This window comes from Henckelia pumila, chromosome 4 (genome assembly GCF_033568475.1).
Source record: "Henckelia pumila isolate YLH828 chromosome 4, ASM3356847v2, whole genome shotgun sequence".
Taxonomy (NCBI): domain Eukaryota; kingdom Viridiplantae; phylum Streptophyta; class Magnoliopsida; order Lamiales; family Gesneriaceae; genus Henckelia; species Henckelia pumila.
Window position 1 is genome coordinate 155,688,642 of NC_133123.1, and position 23,137 is coordinate 155,711,778.

A 23,137-nucleotide genomic window follows, 5' to 3' on the forward strand; every position below is an offset into this window, starting at 1 on the left:
TTATTATTTATTGTGCAGTTTTAGGGGGTGTCAAAATTGAACCCGACCCGAGCTGACCAAAAAATTATCGGATCAAGGTTTTGAGGTTTTGGGATTCGGGTTGACCTGAAATATTTGAATTTTTTTTATTTTTAACAAAATAATTAAATACACATAATAATAATAATCAATATATTTCAATTTAAATACATAATAACAAAATCTCACTTATATAGTTTTATATAATTTAAATTGAAATTTTAATTGTACAAAATTTAAAATATACTTACTACACAAAATAAAAATTATTTTTAAAAATCAATACCCGAATAAATCAATAGCGACCGACCCAAACTCGACTAACTCGATCAACTCAAACCTACATGATTTGAGTTTTGATTTTGTTTTTTTAACAAAATATTAACTATTACACATAATAATAATAAATATATTTTAATTTAAATACATAATAATAAAATCTCGTTTATATATGATTTAAATTTGAAAGCTAAATTTTAAAATTTTATAAAATAATTATTTTTGTTGAACTTGGTAAATTAATTCTAAAAGTAAGTAATAGAATAAAAATAATAATATTTTAGAGAAAAGTTTTTAGAGTAAGACAAAAAATTGTAGGTTGAAGAGAAAAAAAAAATTTAAGATACTTTTCTAATTAATTGACGTGTAACCCTTTATGTATAACTCTATGTACACATAGCATTGTCCCAAATATAAATCCATAAGACTACCTTATAATAATTATTTGCTCTATGTATTATATCCACGCACAAACGGGGCATTTAGTATATATATATTCCAAAAGTTTTGTGGAAATATTTTTGGAAAATTTTTATATTTGGATCATATATAATATATTATTAAAAAATATTTAGTAATATTATGGAGAAAAAATTGGTTTTTTTTTATATATGTTTGTTTCTTTGAGATTTTGATCCTTAATTTTTGTTATCAAATTTCAGTTTTAGTCCGATATTTTTTTTTTTTTTTGAAAATTTTAGCCATTTTTCAAATTTAACACTTACGTGGAACTAATACAGTGATGATGTGACGTTGATGTACATAGTATCACATCAGTACTCCCAATGAAAAAAAAAAGAATAATATTGCAAAAAAAAAAAAGGTACATGACCAAAACTAATATTTGATAATATAAAATATCAAAATCGCAAAGTAATAAAATTATAAGACCAAATCTGCAGTTTTCTATTATGAAGAGACGAAAAATTTGCTAAAAGTAATAAAAGTAATAATTATGCCTGAAGATTTAAAAAAAAAAAGGCCGGTGGGTGGAAATGAACTTTGGGCAAGGTGAATAAAAATAAATTATGGTTTTAATTGAGGAAAGCAAATTTATTATAAGAACTAGTTACGAGCACATGCGTTGCGTGTGGAATATAATGTATGATATTAAAATTTTGTGCTCAGAAAATGTATGTGGGTGGGTAGTTAGATGAAGAGAAAATGGGAGAATAAAGGGCAAAAGTGGAAAGAAATTTTGGTGTTCTCACACCATATCAAAAACAGTTTTTATAAGGGTTTCATGTATTATAATATAATAATAATAATAACTAGTAAAAAATGCACACATTTTGTGCGTGTAAAAAAAATTCTTTTAAAAAAAAAAACAAATCATGGAGTAGTGGAAAGTTTTTAGTAAAATAATAGTTAGCAAAGGATAATTTTGGAATAAATTATTTTGGTGTCTTCAAGATAGTTATTCTAACCTACACATCTTTTATAATATAGATATATAGATATAATATAATATAATATAATATAATATAGATATATAAAACGGTATTAATTGATGTCTAGAAAATCTGATGTCATAAAAACCATACACATGCACGCACACAAATATATTATATATACTAGCATAATCGCACACGCAACAATCGCACACGCGTTGCGTGTGTATAAAATCATACAATATATTTAATATTGTATGTTATATATAAATATTATTTTTTCAATAATATTTAAATTTATTTTTTAACATTTATAAAATAATATAAAAATAAATTAAATTTTTTTTTATTAATTTATCTTATCTACAATGTTTAGTTGAGAAAAATATGAAAATTTGAAATATCAAAATTTCAAAAAAAAAAAACAAATAAAAATAAAATTATAATATTTATATTATATAAGGGCAATTTCGGCAATTTAAAATATGGTGTCTAAGGGGGAGATTCTTTATATATAGGGAGAGATATATTATATATATATATATATATATATAAGTAAGGAGAATGATATTTACACTCCAAAAATTTATAAACACACTTCACTTTTAATCTTTATTGTGATTTCTTACAAAATTACCCCCACTTAATTATTTCATATTTTTTAAGTCTAACTAATATAACCTTCTTTATATATATGTCTCTTTCCAAAAATATTCACTACATTTATGGGTTATAAAGATCATCTCACATTTCCTCATTAAAATTATTTTTGATAAGATTTTAAAATGCAATAGATTAATGATTTACAAAGTTTGATTTGCAATCATAAGATGTAATCGTAAATTTGGAAAAACTTTATAAATAAAGTGTGGGGATTTCTTTGAAAACTTGCTTGATAAATATTTTGAGTTGTATGAACATCAATAAATTATAATATGTGCATAACTAATTAAAAAAACAAAGACGACAAAAAGAATATAATATGTCATTTGGAAAAAAATTCAAACTTTAATTAAATTATGTATAAAAATTGAATAAAACAGAATTAATTAGAATAACAGTCATCTTAAAAGCATGTAAATGTATATTTTTGTGAACTTATTATATGAACAAACAAAAACGTGGCTAATTTAACATTGAAAATTTAATCACATTTTAATATAATTTTTTTTACAAATTTTAAAACTGGAAAATATCTACATGAATATTTACATTTTGCCAATTTTATCTTCATTATCTTTTGATTAAAAATTTCAGAAAAATCTCATCTTTAAGTTAAATTTCGATAGCAATAAACTAGTCCAAAAAATAAAAAAAAATACTTCAAATATTAAATTATTATTATTTTTGAGAGAGTGACAACAATCAACGTAAAAATTTTCTTTATTTTAATATTTGTTGCAAATGCTACTTTTATTATTTTTTCAATATCGTCAACAAACTATAAATTTTGAATAATATAATCATTCTCCCATGTTAAGGAAAGTGAAAGACGAAAAAATAAATTAAAATTTTGAAATGATCTAAATTAATTAAATAAAATATAATAGTAAAAGTGAATAAGTAGTAAGATTGAATGATTCATAAAATGGTATATTAATCTAATAAAATATGGAATAATTAAGTAAGGGTAATATTGTAAGAAAATACATTAATAATCAAAAGTGGAGTGCAATTATAAACTTTTGGAGTGTAAATATCATTCTCCTATTAGTAATTCATGCACGTGAATTTTTGCGTGTATAAATAATTTATGTAATATCTAAAAATTATAAATATTTTTTTTATTCTTTTAAATTGAAAAAAATAAAGTTAAAATATGACAGTACACAGAGTACATGCGTTGTATGTGCATAAAATATATATTATTAATTTGAAATTAAATATTATTTTATAAAGTTGAATTTAATTATAATTTTTGTTTAAATGTTAGGATAATGTGATATTGGTTAAGGTAAAGGGGATAATAGAACAAAAAGTGGGAAGTTTCTAAACAAAAAATTTACTTTTTTGTACCTACATTATTAAACATGTTAGAAGAATGATAAATGATAAATTTGAAAATACATTAAAATGATCAAATATGATTTTTTTTCTTTGGGGTTTATGTATTATAATATAGTAAAAATATATATAATAATATTCTACATAATGAAAATGGACTAGACTTTCGAATATCTTCATGATTTCTTTAATAACAATCGTTGAATGTCATTAAAAACAACAAACAAACAAACAAAAACTATTGCTAATCTCTTTTCAATATATTTGCATTTACGCATACATTGCAGTACTATATGTTGGTTCCAGGTGCGGCATCACGAGATAGAAACTATAGAAATTCGATGGCTCACCATCCTCTGTTAATAAACAATATGCAATGTTACTTTTAGTGACATAATCTGAAAGCCAACCTGGTGGTCTTCTCTCTCGAGTTGACTGCCTCACTTTGGAAACCTCTGACTCAACTGGTTCTTGTACCTCGTGCTCTGGTACTGCTTCTCAAGAAACTTGATCTTCGTCTGTCTTATTTTCCACCGCAACTGTAGTAGTTTCTGAATTCTGTGTGCCTTTATCTCCCTTCACTTTATCTTCCTCGAAGATAACATTTCTGCTGATGATAAACTTGTGGACAGTAGGATCCCACAAGCGAAACCCCTTTACTCCATCAGCATAGCCCAAGAAGATACATTTTCTGGATTTGGAATCCAACTTCGATATTTCTTGTTCATTGTACATAACGTACACCGGACTTCCAAATGTATGTAACCGAGAATAATCAGCTGGCTTTCCAGTCCACACCTCCATCGGAGTCTTCAAATCAATCGCCACTGAAGGAGAACGATTGATGATGTAAGAAGCGATTTTGACTGCTTCTGCCCAAAATGACTTTGGTAGACCCGCAGTACTCAACATGGCCCTTGTTCTGTCCAACAAAGTTCTGTTCATCCGCTCTGCCACTCCATTCTGCTGAGACGTGTACGCCGTCGTGAACTGTCTTTTGATGCCCTCATGCTGACAAAATGCATCAAACTCATCACTGGTATGTTCTCCTCCATTGTCAGTCTTCAAACACTTGATTTTCTTGTCAGAATCAAGTTCAACCCGCGCTTTGAAAACTTTGAAGACTTCGAAAACATCTGACTTCTTCTTGATTGGATACACCCAACATCTCCTAGAGAAATCATCAATAAACGAGACAAAATATCTCGCTCCTCCTAGGGATACCACTGGTGCTTGCCAAACATCAGAATGAATCAGCTCCAATATGCCTTTGCTTTTGGCAGTAGATATGCCAAACTTTAATCTGTGTTGTTTACTGGTAACACAATGCTCACAAAAGGGTAGAGTCACTTTTGTAAGCCCCGGCAACAGCTTCCGTTCTGAGAGAATCTTCATTCCTCGTTCTGACATATGTCCGAGCTTTTTATGCCACAACATTGTCGATTCTTCTCCCGAACCAATTGATGCAACAGCTAGTTCCGCCTCTTTGTGTGTTTCTCCCATCAGTACATACAGATTTGCAGCAACCTTTTCCGCCTTCATAACGACAATCGCGCCTTTCACAATCTTCATGATCCCTTTCTCGATACGAGTTTTGCACCCAATATCATCCAATTGCCCCAAAGACAAAAGATTCTTTGTCAGGCCCTTCACATGTCGTACCTCCTGTATGGTGCGAATAGTGTCATCAAATATTTTGATTTTGATGGTACCGACCCCAGCGATTTCTAAGGCATAATCATTTCCCATGAATACAGATCCTCCCGAGACTGGTTCATACTGGTCGAACCATTCTCTCCTTGATGTCATATGCGACGTCGCTCCTGAATCCATAATCCATGCATCACAAAATTTGTGTTTGCCTTCTGCAACCGTTGCTGCTTCGCTGAATAATATTTCACCACCACCTGAAGTACTGGCCACATTTCCTTGAGATCCCTTCTCGATGCTCTTCGTACACTCTCTCTTGAAGTGCCCTTTATCGCCACATTTAAAGCAGTAAATATTCTTCTTCTTACTTCTTGACTTGGATCTACCATATCTGTGGCTCCCACTGGAGTCACGCTCCGTCAATCTTCCTCTCGTCATCGGTAAAGCCTCTGCTTGCTTCGACGTTGCCAACCTATCTTCCTTGTTCCTTCGACGACTCTCTTCTCCAAGAACCGCAGTTAAGACGTCGTCAAAATTTAAATTATCCGAAATAACATTGTTGGTAACATTGATGATGAGCTTATCGTATGAATCTGGTAGACTTTGAAGTAGAAGCTCCACACGTTCTTTTTCCTCTATTTTATGCCCCATAGACGTGAGCCGGGAAAATAGAGTATTTAGTCATCGATGAGGATTCCGCCATCCGAAGAGTATAGAGCTTTCTCTTTAGGAAAATTTTGTTGTGTAGTGACTTGACCTCGTACAATTTTGTCAGAGTATCCCAAATAAATTTTGCGCTTTTTATTTCAGAGATACTTGACAAAACTTCATCCGCTATAGTCAAGTGCAAATTGGCAACAGCATTGTGATTCATCTCGTTCCACTTTTGATCGTCCGTGACATCCGCCGGTCTATCTCCAATAGCTATCAAGCAACGCTCCTTTTGTTAGAATTGCTTGCACCTTCAATTTCCACAGCAAAAAAATTGCTCCCATTGAACTTTTCTATCTCATATTTTGCCGACATCTTGACTACAAGAATCCTGCCTTATAAAATCTTCAAAAAAATCTTTTCTGATGTGGAAGATCAGTCACAGCTGCAACCACAGAGCATACTCAGAATTTTAAGAAATTTTATGCCAAGGCTCTGATACCACTTGTTGGCCCCAGGTGCGGCATTACGAGATAAAAACTATGGAAATTGAAGAATAAATAGACACCAAGATTTACGTGGAAAACCCCCAAAAATTATTAGGGTAAAAACCACGGGCAAGACCAAAAGATTCCACTATAATATTTGGAGAATTACAACCTCTCTCTGTGTTTCCAAAGAAACACTCACTCTCTTAATACAGGAGAAAACCTATCTCACAAATATATATAGAAGCACACTCAAAATATTTGAATGTTATTAAACTGAAAAGGAAACTCAGAATGGGATACTCTGAAGAATGAAATGAGAGATCTATATATAGAATTGTCTTTCTCATGTTCATACCGAAGATTTGAACCTATATATAGATCTCTCATTTCATTCTTCAGAGTATCCCATTCTGAGTTTCCTTTTCAGTTTAATAACATTCAAATATTTTGAGTGTGCTTCTATATATATTTGTGAGATAGGTTTTCTCCTGTATTAAGAGAGTGAGTGTCTCTTTGGAAACACAGAGAGAGGTTGTAATTCTCCAAATATTATAGTGGAATCTTTTGGTCTTGCCCGTGGTTTTTATCCTAATAATTTTTGGGTGTTTTCCACGTAAATCTTGGTGTCTATTTATTATTCAATTTCCATAGTTTTTATCTCGTAATGTCGCACCTGGGGCCAACACTATACATGCATACATAAATACATATTATATTTTTATATATAGATACACTAATATCTTTTTTATAATTTGAGGATCTGCAACCACTACCAATCTGTAAACCCTCGGCTAACACAGTAACTTTCAAATCTTGCTAGGCAAGAGTTAAACCGCACTAAATAAGTCATCTCGAAAACATAACCATTGATCGCGCTATACAAGTACATCGATCATTAATCTCCTTGTACAGTGTTTTGGCGTGACAAGCTATCAGGTTTCTTAGAGGGCTGGATGGCCTGTTGCCTATAGAGACTCGCTATTCTGTTGTAGAAATCCATGTTCATAGATTGCTGAAGCAGATAAACAATTAATTAAATTAATGGAAATTAAATTGCATAAATAATATTTGATTTTTTTAATTGAAAAAATTAAAATCAAATGATGGATATAATTGATAAATGATAATATATTGAAATATGAAAGCAGAGACAATTTTTTTCTATTTATTATTATTATTAAATTACCAAATTATCTACTCTAAAGGGTTACTGTATTATTATATAGTAAGGTGATTGTTACCAAGAACAAAATATACTCACTTGTTCGAAAAATGTCCCGTAAGAGTTGTTGAAATCAGACATAGATCTATTGATATCGGCGGTATTAACGTTGGCTTTCAATTGAGCGAGAGGGGGAACTAGAGAAGGCACGGAGAAGGGTGGTGATACAAATGATGGGACAAGGCTGAGAGGCGTGGCTCCGTGGAGGAGGGACGTAAAAGGTTGGGGCATGTTTCGCGCCAGATTGTTGACATCGACGATTCCCATGCCAACCGACTCCATTCCCATTCCCATACCCATTCCCATTCGTCCCAAAAGAGACATATGAAGTTGTTGTTGCATCCCTAAAGGCATTACCATTTGGGGTGGCATGGCTCTTGCATTGCTCAGCATTTGAACTTGTGCTTGGAGTTGTTTCAAGTACTGGATTACGTCATCTAGCATGGATGCTTTGTCAGTCTGTGAGAGAGAATTTTCATCGAGTGAGTATTTGATAGATCATATGTAATTGAAAGCCAAAATATTCTGTTTAAAATATCGGTCTCGGATGAGCTATAAGTTATCAACGTACGTGATGCAGTTTTAACTACAAGGAATTTTGTGGGGTCTATAATATTGGAAGCGAAGGGATCATTTTGCGCGCTCATATAGTTACGTGTATTTAATTAGCTAGGTTTTTGAAAATATATAATTTTTTAAGGGAGTTGTTTTTGTTTTTTCTCTTTTTGTACTCATTCTTTGGCACAAATTTTTTTTGCATATATAAATCTGTGTTTTCTCTTACTTTACATCAGCTTCATATCTTAACTAATTACCCATCAAGAGTTTTCTGCATAAATATGTGTGTTCTCTTACTTTACATCAGTTACATATTGTATTCTAGAAATGAGTCTCTTGTGATACGGTCTCACATATCTATATTCATAAGACGGATTGACCCAATCCAAATCCGTAATGAATATTAATACTTTTTCATGGGTCGATTCGGAGTTCCGTCTCACAAAATTGACTCATAAAACAGTCATAAGATCGAGTTTTGTGTTTTGAAAAAGACTTGGTCGTTATTCAAGCATATAAGTTTAATATATATATATATATATATATATATATATATATATGTTGAAAAATATATTATTATTATGTTGAATATTGAATATTGAATGTTGAATATTGAGTTGTAAAATGTGGAAAATTAGTGTGTGATGATGTAGATGATGATGTTTTAATTTTTGGACTAATCTCAAATGTGGATCTATAAATAGGTCTTCATTTGTGATGAAAAATACAATTGAAGTTGAGAGAAAAATATTATAAAGTGTAGAGTTTGATATATTTTGAGTTTTGGAATATTTATTTTTTACCGTAAATTTTTACTTTTTCACAACACGTTATCAGCACGATCGCTCGAAGGTTCTCTATATTTTCCGACGATCCAAAATACAAGAAGAAGTCAAAAATATTCAACAAGTAAGAATAATTATTTTATTGTTTATTGTGTATATATTTAATATATATTATCATGTTATGAAAAAAAAATTAGTTTTTAAAAACTTGTTATAAATCCTGGGAGGATGTTAAGACGACATCCCACACTCCCGGTAAGGGATACGACAAGTATAAAAGCCTCTAAGGTTTTTAAACAATAACGTGATATGATATATGTATATATACTGACTATATCAATATATAATTTCATGTTATTATATAAGAGGTTGTCTAGGACACTGACCTTATAATAACGTGATATGATATATATTTTATTGCGTATATTTAATTATAATTATCATTATACGCATCACATGATTATCACGAATTTTTATTCAACACATAATCATTTTTTTCTTACCCTCAACGGTCACAAACGGTCATAAACGGCTAGTTTTTTGCCTATAAATATGTTCACTCAAACTCATTTTCAATCACACCAAAATTCATTCTTCATCTCAAAACATTCTCCTCGGTTTTTTTCGAAAAAGAAGATGGAGTTTTTGGCTTTTCTAAGGATATTTTTCATAACGACTATGATCATCATGTTCACGAGTTTTGTACTCACCAGCGATTTTCCACCACCTATTTTTTCTCTATTTGTATACGCACTTGTAATCTTCGTTTATCCATTATTTTGTATTGTCATATTAATGGAAATTAACTAATAAAATGTATTGTTATTTTTCTAGTACCACCATGTCAAATTTGGCAAAGATTGAATTCGTTGCGCTCGATATCACTGGAAAGAATTATATGCCATGGACTCTCGATGTAGAAATGCATCTTGAGTCATTGGGTCTAAGTGATACCATCAAAGAAATTAATATATCAACCTCACAAGATAAAGCAAAGGCAATGATTTTCTTACGCCGACATCTTGATGAAGGGTTGAAATGTGAGTATCTCACAGAAAAAGACCCAATGATTTTATGGAAAGGGTTGAAAGAAAGATTTGAGCATATAAGGGAAGTGATACTTCCGACCGCCCGTGATGAATGGAATTCGTTGAGAATCCAAGACTTTAAAAAAGTCAGTGAATATAATTCTGCAATGTATCGAATAGTCTCACAATTAAAATTCTGTGGACTTGAAGTCACAGAGATGGAAATGCTTGAGAAAACATTTTCCACTTTTCACGCATCAAATATAACTCTACAGCAACAATATAGAGTACGTGGTTTTACGAGATATTCCGAACTCATTGCATGTCTTCTTGTGGCGGAAAAGAACAACGAATTGTTAATAAGAAATCATCAATCCCGACCCACTGGATCAACGGCATTTCCTGAATCAAATGTCGTAATGAAAAATCAAAATCAAAATCAAAGGCATAGACCAGATTTTGGTCGTGGACGAGGTCGAGGACGTGGGCGTGGACGTGGACGTGGACGTAAAAATGATCGCGGTCGTGGTCGCGGCCGTGGATATGAAAATAATAGAGATAGTTACTTCAATAACTCATCTCAAAAGAACGTCGCGAACCACCCACCAAAAAGGCAGCATGAAACCCGAGTGAAAATGAAAATCACTCAAAAAGATCTGAGAGTGTTTGTTATAGATGTGGCACTCCAGGACATTGGTCACATATTTGTCGAACCCCTGAGCATCTATGTAAGCTTTATAAAGAATCGACAAAAGGGAAAGGAAAAGAGACCAATTTTGTTGAAAATAGTGACCATTTAATTGGCTCAACTAGTTTCAATGCTGCAGATTTTTTGAATAATTTCGAAGACATTGATTAAAAGATTGGTGGGACTATATTGTAACAAATTTGTATTTTTAATGCATTCTTGTATTATAAAGCATGTTATATTTTGCATTTGTATTGTACTTAATTTTTCTTTATTGCATTTTTTGTGAAGTTTGATATGGAAAATGCTATGTGCAAACATGGAAATAATATCATGGAAATTTGCATACCAGATAGTGGTACAACACACACTATTCTGCGAGATGAAAGATATTTCTTGGAAATAAAACCAACAAAAACAATGGTGAATACCATATCAGGTCCTGTAGACTTGATTGAAGGTTGTGGAAAAGCACATTTTTTGTTACCTAATGGTACAAAATTTCTGATAAATGATGCTTTATATTCACCACAATCGAAAAGAAATTTGTTGAGTTTTGATGACATATACTCTCATGGGTATGATACTGAGACGATAACTGATGGAAATCAAAAATATATGTGTCTTACCATATATAAATCAGGAAAGAAATATGTGGTTGAAAAATTATCAATGCTCCCTACTGGATTGCATTATACACATATAAGGCCAATCGAATCAAATATGGTGGTTAATAGTTCTTCAATATTAACAAATTGGCATGATCGATTGGGACATCCTGGTTCAATAATGATGCGAAGAATTATTGAAAATACGCATGGTCATCCATTGAAAGACCAGAAGATCTTTCAGAATAATAAGTTTCAATGTAAAGCATGTTCTCTTGGAAAACTTATTATAAGACCATCACCAGCTAAAATCCAAACAGAATCACCCATATTTCTTGAACGCATTCAGGGTGATATTTGTGGGCCAATTCATCCACCATGCGGACCATTTCGATATTTTATGGTATTGATCGATGCTTCTAGCAGATGGTCACATGTATGCTTATTGTCAACTCGGAATGTGGCATTTGCAAGATTAATGGCTCAAATAATAAAATTGCGGAATCAATTTCCAGATTATACAATCAAGAAAATAAGACTTGATAATGCTGGAGAATTTACATCCCAGACTTTCAATGATTATTGTATGTCAATGGGAATCACTGTTGAACATCCTGTAGCTCATGTTCATACGCAAAATGGATTAGCTGAATCATTGATTAAACATCTACAACTGATTGCTAGACCAATGATTATGAAAACAAAACTCCCTATTTCTATATGGGGACATGCAATTTTACATGCTGCGGCATTAATTCGCATCAGACCAAGTGCATATCATAAATTCTCCCCATTGCAACTTGCATTTGGTAAAGAACCAAATATCTCTCATCTGAGAATTTTTGGATGTATGGTGTATGTGCCTATTGCACCACCTCAACGATCAAAAATGGGTCCTCAAAGAAAAATCGGTATTTATATCGGTTATGATAGTCCATCAATCATTAGATATCTTGAGCCTCAGACAGGCGATGTGTTTACAGCACGCTTTGCTGATTGTCATTTTAATGAAGAAATCTTCCCAGTGTTAGGGGGAGAAAAGAAACACATCGAAAAAGAAATCACATGGTATGTACCATCATTGTTACATTTGGATCCAAGGACCAAACAATGTGAGAAAGATGTACAGCAAATTGTGCACATGCAAAGAATTGCAAATCAAATACCAGATGTATTTGCAGACACAAAAGGGGTAACAAAATCATATATACATGATGTAAATGCCCCTGCTCGAATTGAAATTCCAAAGAAACAAATTGAAGACACTCATGATGTCATAAAACGCTTGAAGCGTGGAAGACCAGTCGGTTCCAAGGATAAAAATCCTCGGAAAAGAAAAGGCATAGAGAAACACGACGATCATAAAATAGAAAATGGTGTTCCAGAAGAATCACCTGATGATGAAAATATTCTGTCAGAACCACAAACTGACGAGAATCGTGAAATCTCTATCAATTATATTAATACTGAAAAAATATGGAACCGAAAAGACATAGAAGATATTGATGAGATATTTTCTTATAATGTGGCTTGTGACATCGTAAATGAAAATGAGGATCATGAACCAAAATCTTTTGGTGAATGTAAAACTCGTCATGATTGGGTCAAATGGAAAGATGCCATCCAGGTTGAATTGGATTCGCTGAATAAACGTAATGTTTTTGGACCTATAGTCCTCACACCTGAAGGTGTAAAACCTGTTGGATACAAATGGGTTTTTATTCGAAAGCGAAATGAGAAAAATGAAATAGTCAGATATAAAGCTAGACTTGTTGCACAAGGTTTTTCTCAAAGGCCTGGAATTTATTATGAAAAAATGTATTCTCCTGTTATGGATGCAATTACGTTTCGATATTTGATTAGTTTGGCAGTGTCTGAAAATTTGGAAATGTGTCTTATGGATGTTGTTACAGCTTACTTATACGGATCACTTGATAGTGATATATACATGAAAATCCCTGAAGGATTTAAGATGCCTGAAGCACAAAGTTCAAAACCCAGAGAATTTTATTCTGTAAAATTGCAAAGATCATTATATGGGTTAAAGCAATCCGGCCGAATGTGGTATAATCGGCTAAGTGAGCACTTGATGAAAAAGGGATATGTAAATGATCCAATATGCCCTTGTGTTTTCATCAAGAAAACAACATCCGGATGTGTAATTATTGTTGTATATGTTGATGATTTAAACATCATTGGAACGAATAAAGAAATTCAAGAAGTTATGATGTACTTGAAGGAAGAATTCGAAATGAAGGATCTTGGAAAAACCAAGTATTGTCTGGGTTTGCAAATCGAACAATGTGGAATTTTTGTTCACCAGACAAATTATACAGAAAAGATCCTTAAACGTTTTAATATGGATAAATCAAATCCATTAAGTACTCCAATGGTTGTAAGATCATTAAACATAGAAAAGGATCCATTCCGTCCATGTGGAGATGATGAAGTTATTCTTGGTCCAGAAGTACCATATCTAAGTGTCATTGGTGCCCTTATGTATCTTGCAAATTGCACTAGACCTGATATATCTTTTGCTGTAAATTTATTGGCAAGATTCAGTTCATATCCAACAAAGAGGCACTGGAACGGAATTAAACATATATTCCGTTATCTACGAGGAACGATAGATTTGGGACTTTTGTACTCAAAAGACACCAATCAAAGTATCATTGGTTATGCTGATGCTGGATACTTATCTGATCCACATAAGGCACGTTCCCAAACCGGATATGTATTTACTCGTGGAGGCACCGCAATTTCTTGGCGTTCACAGAAACAAACACTCGTAACAACTTCATCAAATCACGCCGAGATTATTGCATTACATGAAGCAAGTCGTGAATGTGTATGGTTAAAGTCAATGACCAAACATATTCAAATATCGTGTGGATTGACAGTAGAAAAGAAGCCTGTGACACTATATGAAGATAATGCTGCATGTATTACTCAAATGAAAGAAGGATACATCAAAAGTGACAGAACCAAACATATCCCCCCAAAATTCTTTGCCTACACTCAAGAGCTTGAGAAGAATAAAGATATTGATATCTGTTACATTCAATCAAGTGAGAACTCATTAGATCTCTTCACAAAGGCTCTTCCCACGACGATATTCAGAAAGCATATATACAACATTGGGATGCGCAATCTACGGAATATGTGAAGAATCACTCATGTTAACATGAGGGGGAGTTTACGTGGCTGCACTCTTTTTCCCTTACTATGGTTTTTATCCCACTGGGTTTTTCCTAGTAAGGTTTTTAACGAGGCAGTATAAAACACGTAATGAATACAGTCATCATATCACGGTCATCATCACAAGGGGGAGTGTTGAAAAATATATTATTATTATGTTGAATATTGAATATTGAATGTTGAATATTGAGTTGTAAAATGTGAAAAATTAGTGTGTGATGATGTAGATGATGATGTTTTAATTTTTGGACTAATCTCAAATGTGGATCTATAAATAGGTCTTCATTTGTGATGAAAAATACAATTGAAGTTGAGAGAAAAATATTATAAAGTGTAGAGTTTGATATATTTTGAGTTTTGGAATATTTACTTTTTACCGTAAATTTTTACTTTATCACAACAATATATATATATATATATATATATATATATATATATATATATATATATAATATAATATAATATAATATAATAAATAGTTTTAGTTGTAAAATGCCTACCTTGTTGGCATTAGGCACCAACTTCTGCAGAGCTTTCATCTTCTCGTTGATCCTGTCTTTACGTCTCTAGTAAGTCAGTACCATGCATTATATTGAAGACAAGCGATTTAAAGCAATATCTCGAAATCGAATATAATTTATTTTTAATTTCTTTGATTTTTAAGACGAACAATTAAGAAATATTTCAAGTCGATTAATCGAATATTATTTTGTTTTTGAATTTATTCTGAAATGAATCCGAAAAATTTATAAACATACTGCACTTTTAATCTTTATTGTGATTTCTTACAAAATTACCCCCACTTAATTATTTCATATTTTTTAAGTCTAACTAATATAACCTTCTTTATATATATGTCTCTTTCCAAAAATATTCACTACATTTATGGGTTATAAAGATCATCTCACATTTCCTCATTAAAATTATTTTTGATAAGATTTTAAAATGCAATAGATTAATGATTTACAAAGTTTGATTTGCAATCATAAGATGTAATCATAAATTTGGAAAAACTTTATAAATAAAGTGTGGGGATTTCTTTGAAAACTTGCTTGATAAATATTTTGAGTTGTATGAACATCAATAAATTATAATATGTGCATAACTAATTAAAAAAACAAAGACGACAAAAAGAATATAACATGTCATTTGGAAAAAAATTTCAAACTATAATTAAATTATGTATAAAAATTGAATTAAACAGAATTAATTAGAATAACAGTAATCTTAAAAGCATGTAAATGTATATTTTTGTGAACTTATTATATGAACAAACAAAAACGTGGCTCATTTAACATTGAAAATTTAATCACATTTTAATATAATTTTTTTTACAAATTTTAAAACTTGAAAATATCTACATGAATATTTACATTTTGTCAATTTTATCTTCATTATCTTTTGATAAAAAATTTCAGAAAAATCTCATCTTTAAATTAAATTTCGATAGCAATAAACTAGTCCAAAAAATAAAAAAAATTACTTCAAATATTAAATTATTATTATTTTTGAGATAGTGACAACAATCGACGTAAGAATTTTCTTTATTTTAATATTTGTTGCAAATGCTACTTTATCATTTTCTCAATATCGTCAACAAACTATAAATTTTGAATAATATAATCATTCTCCCATGTTAAGGAAAGTGAAAGACGAAAAAAGAAATTAAAATTTTGAAATGATCTAAATTAATTAAATATAATATAATAGGAAAAGTGAATAAGTAGTAAGATTGAATGATTGATAAAAGGGTATATTAATTAATCTAATAAAATATGGAATAATTAAGTAAGGGTAATATTGTAAGAAAATACATTAATAATCAAAAGTGGAGTGCAATTATAAACTTTTGGAGTGTAAATATCATTCTCCTATTAGTAATTCATGCACGTGAATTTTTGCGTGTATAAATAATTTATGTCATATCTAAAAATTATAAATATTTTTTTATTCTTTTAAATTGAAAAAAATAAAGTTAAAATATGACAGTACACAGAGTACATGCGTTGTATGTGCATAAAATATATATTATTAATTTGAAATTAAATATTATTTTATAAACTTGAATTTAATTATAATTTTTTGTTTAAATGTTAGGATAATGTGATATTGGTTAGGATAAAGGGGATAATAGAACAAAATGTGGGAAGTTTCTAAACAAGAAATTTACTTTTTTGTACCTACATTATTAAACATGTTAGAAGAATGATAAATGGTAAATTTGAAAATACATTAAAATGACCAAATATGATTTTTTTCTTTGGGGTTTATGTAGTATAATATAGTAAAGATATATATAATAATATTCTACATAATGAAAATGGACTAGACTTTCGAATATCTTCATGATTTCTTTAATAACAATCGTTGAATGCTTGAATGTCATTAAAAACAACAAACAAACAAACAAAAACTATTGCTAAATCTCTTTTCAATATATTTGCATTTACGCATACATTGCAGTACTATACATGCATACATATATACATATTATATTTTTATATACACTAATATCTTTTTTATAATTTGAGGATCTGCGACCACTACCAATCTGTAAACCCCCGGCTAACACAGTAACTTTCAAATCTTGCTAGGCAAAAGTTAAACCGCACTAAATAAGTCATGTGAGACAGACTCATGCCGAAAAGATGTTGGTAAGAGTCGAAAACAAAACCATTGATCGCGCTATACAAGTATATCGATCATTAATCTCCTTGTACATTGTTTTGGCGTGACAAGCTATCAGGTTTCTTGGAGGCCGGCTGGATGGCCTGTTGCCTATAGAAACTCGCCATTCTGTTGTAGAAATCCATGTTCATAGATTGCTAAAGCAGATAAACAATTAATTAAATTAATGGAAATTAAATTGCATAAATAATATTTGATTTTTTTAATTAAAAAAATTAAAATCAAATGATGGCTATAAGTGATAAATGATAATATATTGAAATATGAAAGCAGAGACAATTTTTTCTATTTATTATTATTATTAAATTACCAAATTATCTACTCTAAAGGGTTACTGTATTATTATATAGTAAGGTGGTCTTGTTACCAAGAACAAAATTTACTCACTTGTGCGAAAAATGTCCCGTAAGAGTTGTTGAAATCAGGCATAGATCTATTGATATCGGCGGTATTAACGTTGGCTTTCAATTGAGCGAGAGGGGGAATTAGAGAAGGCACGGAGAAGGGTGGTGATACAAATGATGGGGCGGTACTGCTGAGAGGCGTGGCTCCGTGGAGGAGGGACGTAAAAGGTTGGGGCATGTTTCGCGTCAGATTGTTGACATCGACGATTCCCATGCCAACCGACTCCATTCCCATTCCCATACCCATTCCCATTCGTCCCAAAAGAGACATATGAAGTTGTTGTTGCATCCCCAAAGGCATTACCATTTGGGGTGGCATGGCTCTTGCGTTGCTCAGCATTTGAACTTGTGCTTGGAGTTGTTTTAAGTACTGGATTACCTCATCTAGCATCGATGCTTTGTCAGTCTGTGAGAGAGAATTTTCATCGAGTGAGTATTTAATAGATCATATGCAATTGAAAGTCAAAATATTCTGTTTAAAATATTAGTGTCAGATGAACTAATGCAGTTTTAACTAAAATGAATTTTGTGGGGTCTATATTGGAAGCGAAGGGATTCTGCGCGCTCAGATAATTACGTGTATTTAATTAGCTAGGTTTTTGAAGATATATAGTTTTTAAGGGAGTCGTTTTTGTTTTTCCTCTTTTGTACTCATTCTTTAGTACAAAAGTTTTCTGAATAAATCTGTGTGTTCTTTTACTTTACATAAGTTGCATATCTTTTAACTAATTACCCATTTAAGAGTTTTTTGCATAAATCTGTGTGTTCTCTTACTTTACATCAGTTGCGTATTGTATTCTAGAAATGAGGTCTCTTGTGATGCAGTCTCAACATATCTATATTCATAAGACGGATTAACCCGATCCAAATCCGTAGTAAATATCAATACTTTTTCATGGGTCGATTCGGAGCCCCGTCTCACAAAATTGACTCATAAAATGGTTATAAGATCGAGTTTTGTGTTTTGAAAAAGACTTGGTCGCTATTCAAGTATATAAGTTTAATATATATCTAAAATTATACACTATTATATATATATATATATATATATATATATAATATAATATAATATAATAAATAGTTTTAGTTGTAAATACCTACCTTGTTGGCATTAGGCACCAACTTCTGCAGAGCCTTCATCTTCTCGTTGATCCTGTCTCTACGTCTCTAGTACCATGCATTATATTGAAGACAAGCGATAAAGCAATATCTCAAAATCGAATATAATTTATTTTTAATTTCTTTGATTTTTAAGACGAACAATTAAGAAATATTTCAAGTCGATTAATCGAATATTATTTTGTTTTTGAATTTATTCTGAAATGAATCCCAACATAAACACGATATTGCATCAAATATTTATATCTAGCCATAAACTCGAAGACATATTAAAATGAAAACTTTTTTCTAATCAATGCGTATGATAAAATATTGGTCCACCCTCCTTGCACCTTAATTAGTCAATATTTAGGTTCCGAATACAAATGAAATCTATCATTTCATCAAAAAATATTATGTGTATATGTAAAATAAAATATACCCGTTCCGACTGATTGTGTACCACACCAGCACGGCTGCGTCTTGCTGATGACTGGGATCGAGCGCTTTCCTCTTTATTTTCGAATTCCTCATCCTGATTTTCCATCCAAAATGTCATCCATCAAACTTTTAACCAATTATAGCTAGTAAAAACGACGAATATACGTAATGTAATATATATTTTTTTACCGAGAAATCTTGACATGCGGAATCATCGTCGACATTTCTTGGAGTTTTCATGCTTGGAGCTGATTCAAATGAAGCCCAAGTCATCATGGTTGTGTCTGTATTCTCTTTGCAGAAATTTGCACTTGCACCTACACCCCCACCTGCTGATGATCCCCTTTCTTCCACCTGAAAACAAATTTTTCCCGGATATTTTTCGGGTTCGGATCTTATCCGCTTACCTACCAAACCCGAGCTCGAGTTCTCCGCCCTCTTTCCCCCGGAGTAGTCCCCCGTGGAGCTTATTTTAAGCCCGGAATATGTAGGCATGGACCCTATTTTTACCCCATGATGATCATTTGGCTCCATTTGCATATGGGAAGTACTGTTTTCCCTCCACTTTCCAGCTGAGGATGCTGTCATGGAGCTTATATTCGCTGCGAGGTTCTGCCCGGCCATGTCGATATGGGCGGAGTTTTCCCTCCATTTTACACCGGAAGATGATGCGGATTTGGAGCTTCCAACGACCCATTTTCCTGTCGAAGATGTGGGGATTGAGGCCGAATATGTCGGGCCTAAATCCCCTCGGTGGCGTAATTGTGTGGTGCTGCTGAATGTAGCTTGATGAACTAGCGATTCGAGGGTGTCACCCGTCCTAGTACTGCCCCATGGCTTTGTCAGGGGAGGGATCTGGATCCCTCCATGCCCATGCAAGGGCAGTACTTGTTGCTTGTCGTAATTGTCCCATGCTAACTCTCCTACTTCATGGCTTATAGACCTAGGTAGCACAAGATGGTTAATCAGTTGGGATCAATTTGTCACAAGAAATACCCTCTAATTAAAGGCCGGAAATAATTAATCTACATTTTTATCTAATCTATAAATTTTTAAATTCTAATATAAAAACACATAATTTTTCGATCAAATTCTTGTATATGTCTTTGTATTCTCATCTATATATGGATTTGAATTACACTCTGAATCTATGGCTAGCTGTATGCATGAAAATCAACGAAAAAATGACTTTCGAGATTTAGGACGATCTCAAAGATAAGACATGTGAATTAAATAATATATGTATTTATTTCCTAGCTATTAATCCCATGTAATTTGTACCATCCCACGCACGCGCAGACACACGAAATCAACATGAATCACATACATATATCAGACAATTAAATGGATATGGAGGATATGATATTCATACATGGGAACAATAAAACTGAGGTTTGGAGGAGATTGTTGTACTTGGGAGGATATAATGTTTGTATTGTTCCTCTGATGATCATCTTCATGACCTTCAATTTCTTGTTGCCTTTGTTTTGATCTTGAATTCCAATCAGGTACTATACAATGACTCATCATGAGTTAATTCTCTCCCTCTTTCTAGCTTGAGGAGTACTATACACATATAATAATGTGAAATGGGGAGTTTGGAATAATTTATACAAATTATATTTTATAATATTCCTGAATGCAATAAATTGGTCCCCTTTGGTTATATCAACTTCAAGTTAATTGAGATCTTGACATGATACATGTGGTAGCAAGGCATCTTAAACATTAATGTTGCCCTAAGGATAAGTTTTTGTGTTGTACCACTCTTCCTGCTTCTTGGACACCGTGGTGCTGAGTCGACACAGGGACGGGCTGGGATCGGCTCCCTTTGTATATTTTAATGTATTTTAAACTAAATTCATATATATATTTGTTCCTTTATGTATTTGTGTTGTATATATCGCTGTTCCCATGTCAATTTTAACAGTACTAGTGATCGACTCACACATCTGCAATTTTTTGTTTTTGAAAAAACAGTTTTAATTTTCAAACTTATATAATAGTTTTTCCAGCTATATTATATTAACAGAATAGTACTTTTCTTTTATTTAAGGTGGTTATTTTTTTCCTTCTTCTTTATTGATATTTGTATATTTTTAGTTAAAGTAGGAGGACCATAAATGACAGACCAAATTGGTTTGTATATATACTTGGTTGAAGTTTAATAAACAATATTGATATAGATATTATTAAAGTAAGCATTACATTTTTGGTTCTTTACGCTCTTTAATTTTTGTTCTCATCATGTAATCGATTAATTTACAGACTTATTCAGCTCATTTGCGTTTTTTCTCCGATGTTGGTCTTTTTGCCGACGTGTCCGATATCACGCCAACACTCAATGAAAATTGCTAAAACCGAAGAAAAAAATGCAGATTGTTGGATTAAGACTGTGAATTAACCCTAACTAGACAAAACATATAAAAAAAAACATGTTAATTATATGACAAAAAACTATATTTTTTTCCTATTACAAAATGTGTCACAATATACAGCATAAGATTTCATTTAACAGCAAGTCTAACCGAGCTTTAATTTGTCCACGGAAAAAAAAAGAAATTTAATACTATTTGACAAATTAAAGAAATCTCTAGAAGAATGTTAATGCAGGGGTCCTCCTATCATGCAAGTGGCAAATGATTGGTTCATAGGTAGTTGAAAATAAGGATATGTAGTGAATGAAGTCGGGTACAACTTAAGATCATCTCGTATCCTTCTAGGACCATATATATGAATTGAATATATTATCTGATCATGAAGATACTAATTTGATTAGTTTTTATCAAATCCAATCTATAATGTGAATTCGAGATTTGTTTTGATCAATCAGCTACATATATTGAAAAATCGACGTCATGTATTAATAAAATCATGAGTATATATAGTTAGATTCTTGTGAATTTATCGCTGAATTATCTGACAAGAGATTCACAAGATAGATTGAAAATTGAAATCGGCCAATCATCCTTGGGTTATTTTTCAGAGTTTTGATCAAACAAATGTCATTTTCATATATAATTTCTTGAACAGGCTAGGGATATGGAATTGTGTATGACTGAACTTATATTGGTGCGATGTGAATCATGTAATTTGATCCCACTTTCAACAAGTTTATGTTGTGATGCGACAAATTAAATTGTGTTTGATCGTAGATATATAGTAAGTGTATCATCATCGGCGGAAAAAAAAAGTGTACAATGTATGTCGATGACATCTTGATCTAAATTAGAAAAAATATATATAAAATTTGACATTTAAGGGAAAATGATTTTTTTTTTCATTAACTTGTCCATTTTTTTTGTTTTTGGTACATTAACTTTTCAAAGTTTGGTTTTGATACATAAAATTTTAATTTTTTATTATTTTGGTCCAATTCTTGATGTGGTGGCTTGACATGTCAACATATTTTTCGATGTCACGTCAATATTTTCCTATGTCATGTCATCCGTTGGACTAAAATAACTGAAAATTAAAAGTTAGTATACCAAAACCAAACTTTGAAAAGTTCATGCATCAAAACTAAAAAATTAGTTAAGTTAATGAACTAAAAAAAACTATTTTTTCGACATTTAATATAGAGAAAAAAAATTACGAGTTAACATTGGAGATTCGAGTTTTTCAGCAATATTACTATTGAGAGTTGAGACAGTCTCACATGTTAATTTTGTGAGATTTTGAACTTGACTCGACCCTATGAAAAAGTATTATTTTTTATGGAAAATTGTTTTTTTGGTCCTATAGGTTTGGTATTTTGTGATTTTGGTCATCTATGTTTTCATGTTTCTGTTTTAGTCCGCTATCTTTATTTTTTTGGCAATTTTAGTATTTTTTATGATGTGGCGCTGATGTGGAGCTGACGTGTATAGTGTCATGTCAGCATTTTCGAAGAAAAAAAACTGAAATTGCAAAAAATAGGAACATGCAGGACTAAA

General features: G+C 31.6%; 1 protein-coding gene across 2 annotated transcripts; it reads right to left on the reverse strand.

Moving 5' to 3' along the window:
• Positions 1-17,024: 17,024 nt before the first annotated feature.
• Positions 17,025-20,751, reverse strand: LOC140866571 (transcription factor PIF7-like). Of its 2 annotated transcripts, none has more exons than XM_073271596.1 (6): positions 20,616-20,746; positions 19,392-20,145; positions 19,204-19,296; positions 18,765-18,830; positions 17,647-18,069; positions 17,025-17,396 (listed from the first exon to the last, which is right to left on the reverse strand). In XM_073271596.1, exons 1-6 carry the CDS (start codon positions 20,660-20,662, stop codon positions 17,277-17,279), a joined length of 1,503 nt encoding a protein of 500 aa, XP_073127697.1. In that variant the 5' UTR covers positions 20,663-20,746; the 3' UTR covers positions 17,025-17,276. The 2 variants fall into 2 exon arrangements, with proteins under 2 accessions (XP_073127697.1, XP_073127696.1); XM_073271595.1 differs by having other exon boundaries at positions 17,027-17,396; positions 20,575-20,751.
• Between the last annotated feature and the right edge of the window lie 2,386 nt (positions 20,752-23,137).

Bases quoted from the DNA above. Each gene is read 5' to 3' on its own strand.
- LOC140866571 (XM_073271595.1), bottom strand. From the start codon at position 20,732: ATGATGAGTCATTGTATAGTACCTGATTGGAATTCAAGATCAAAACAA. The intron at 20,146-20,574 runs GTATGAATATCA...TGTGCTACCTAG, and splicing joins CTCAGTTTTATTGTTCCCAT to GTCTATAAGCCATGAAGTAG. The intron at 18,070-18,764 runs GTAGGTATTTAC...TCTCTCTCACAG, and splicing joins TGGTGCCTAATGCCAACAAG to ACTGACAAAGCATCGATGCT.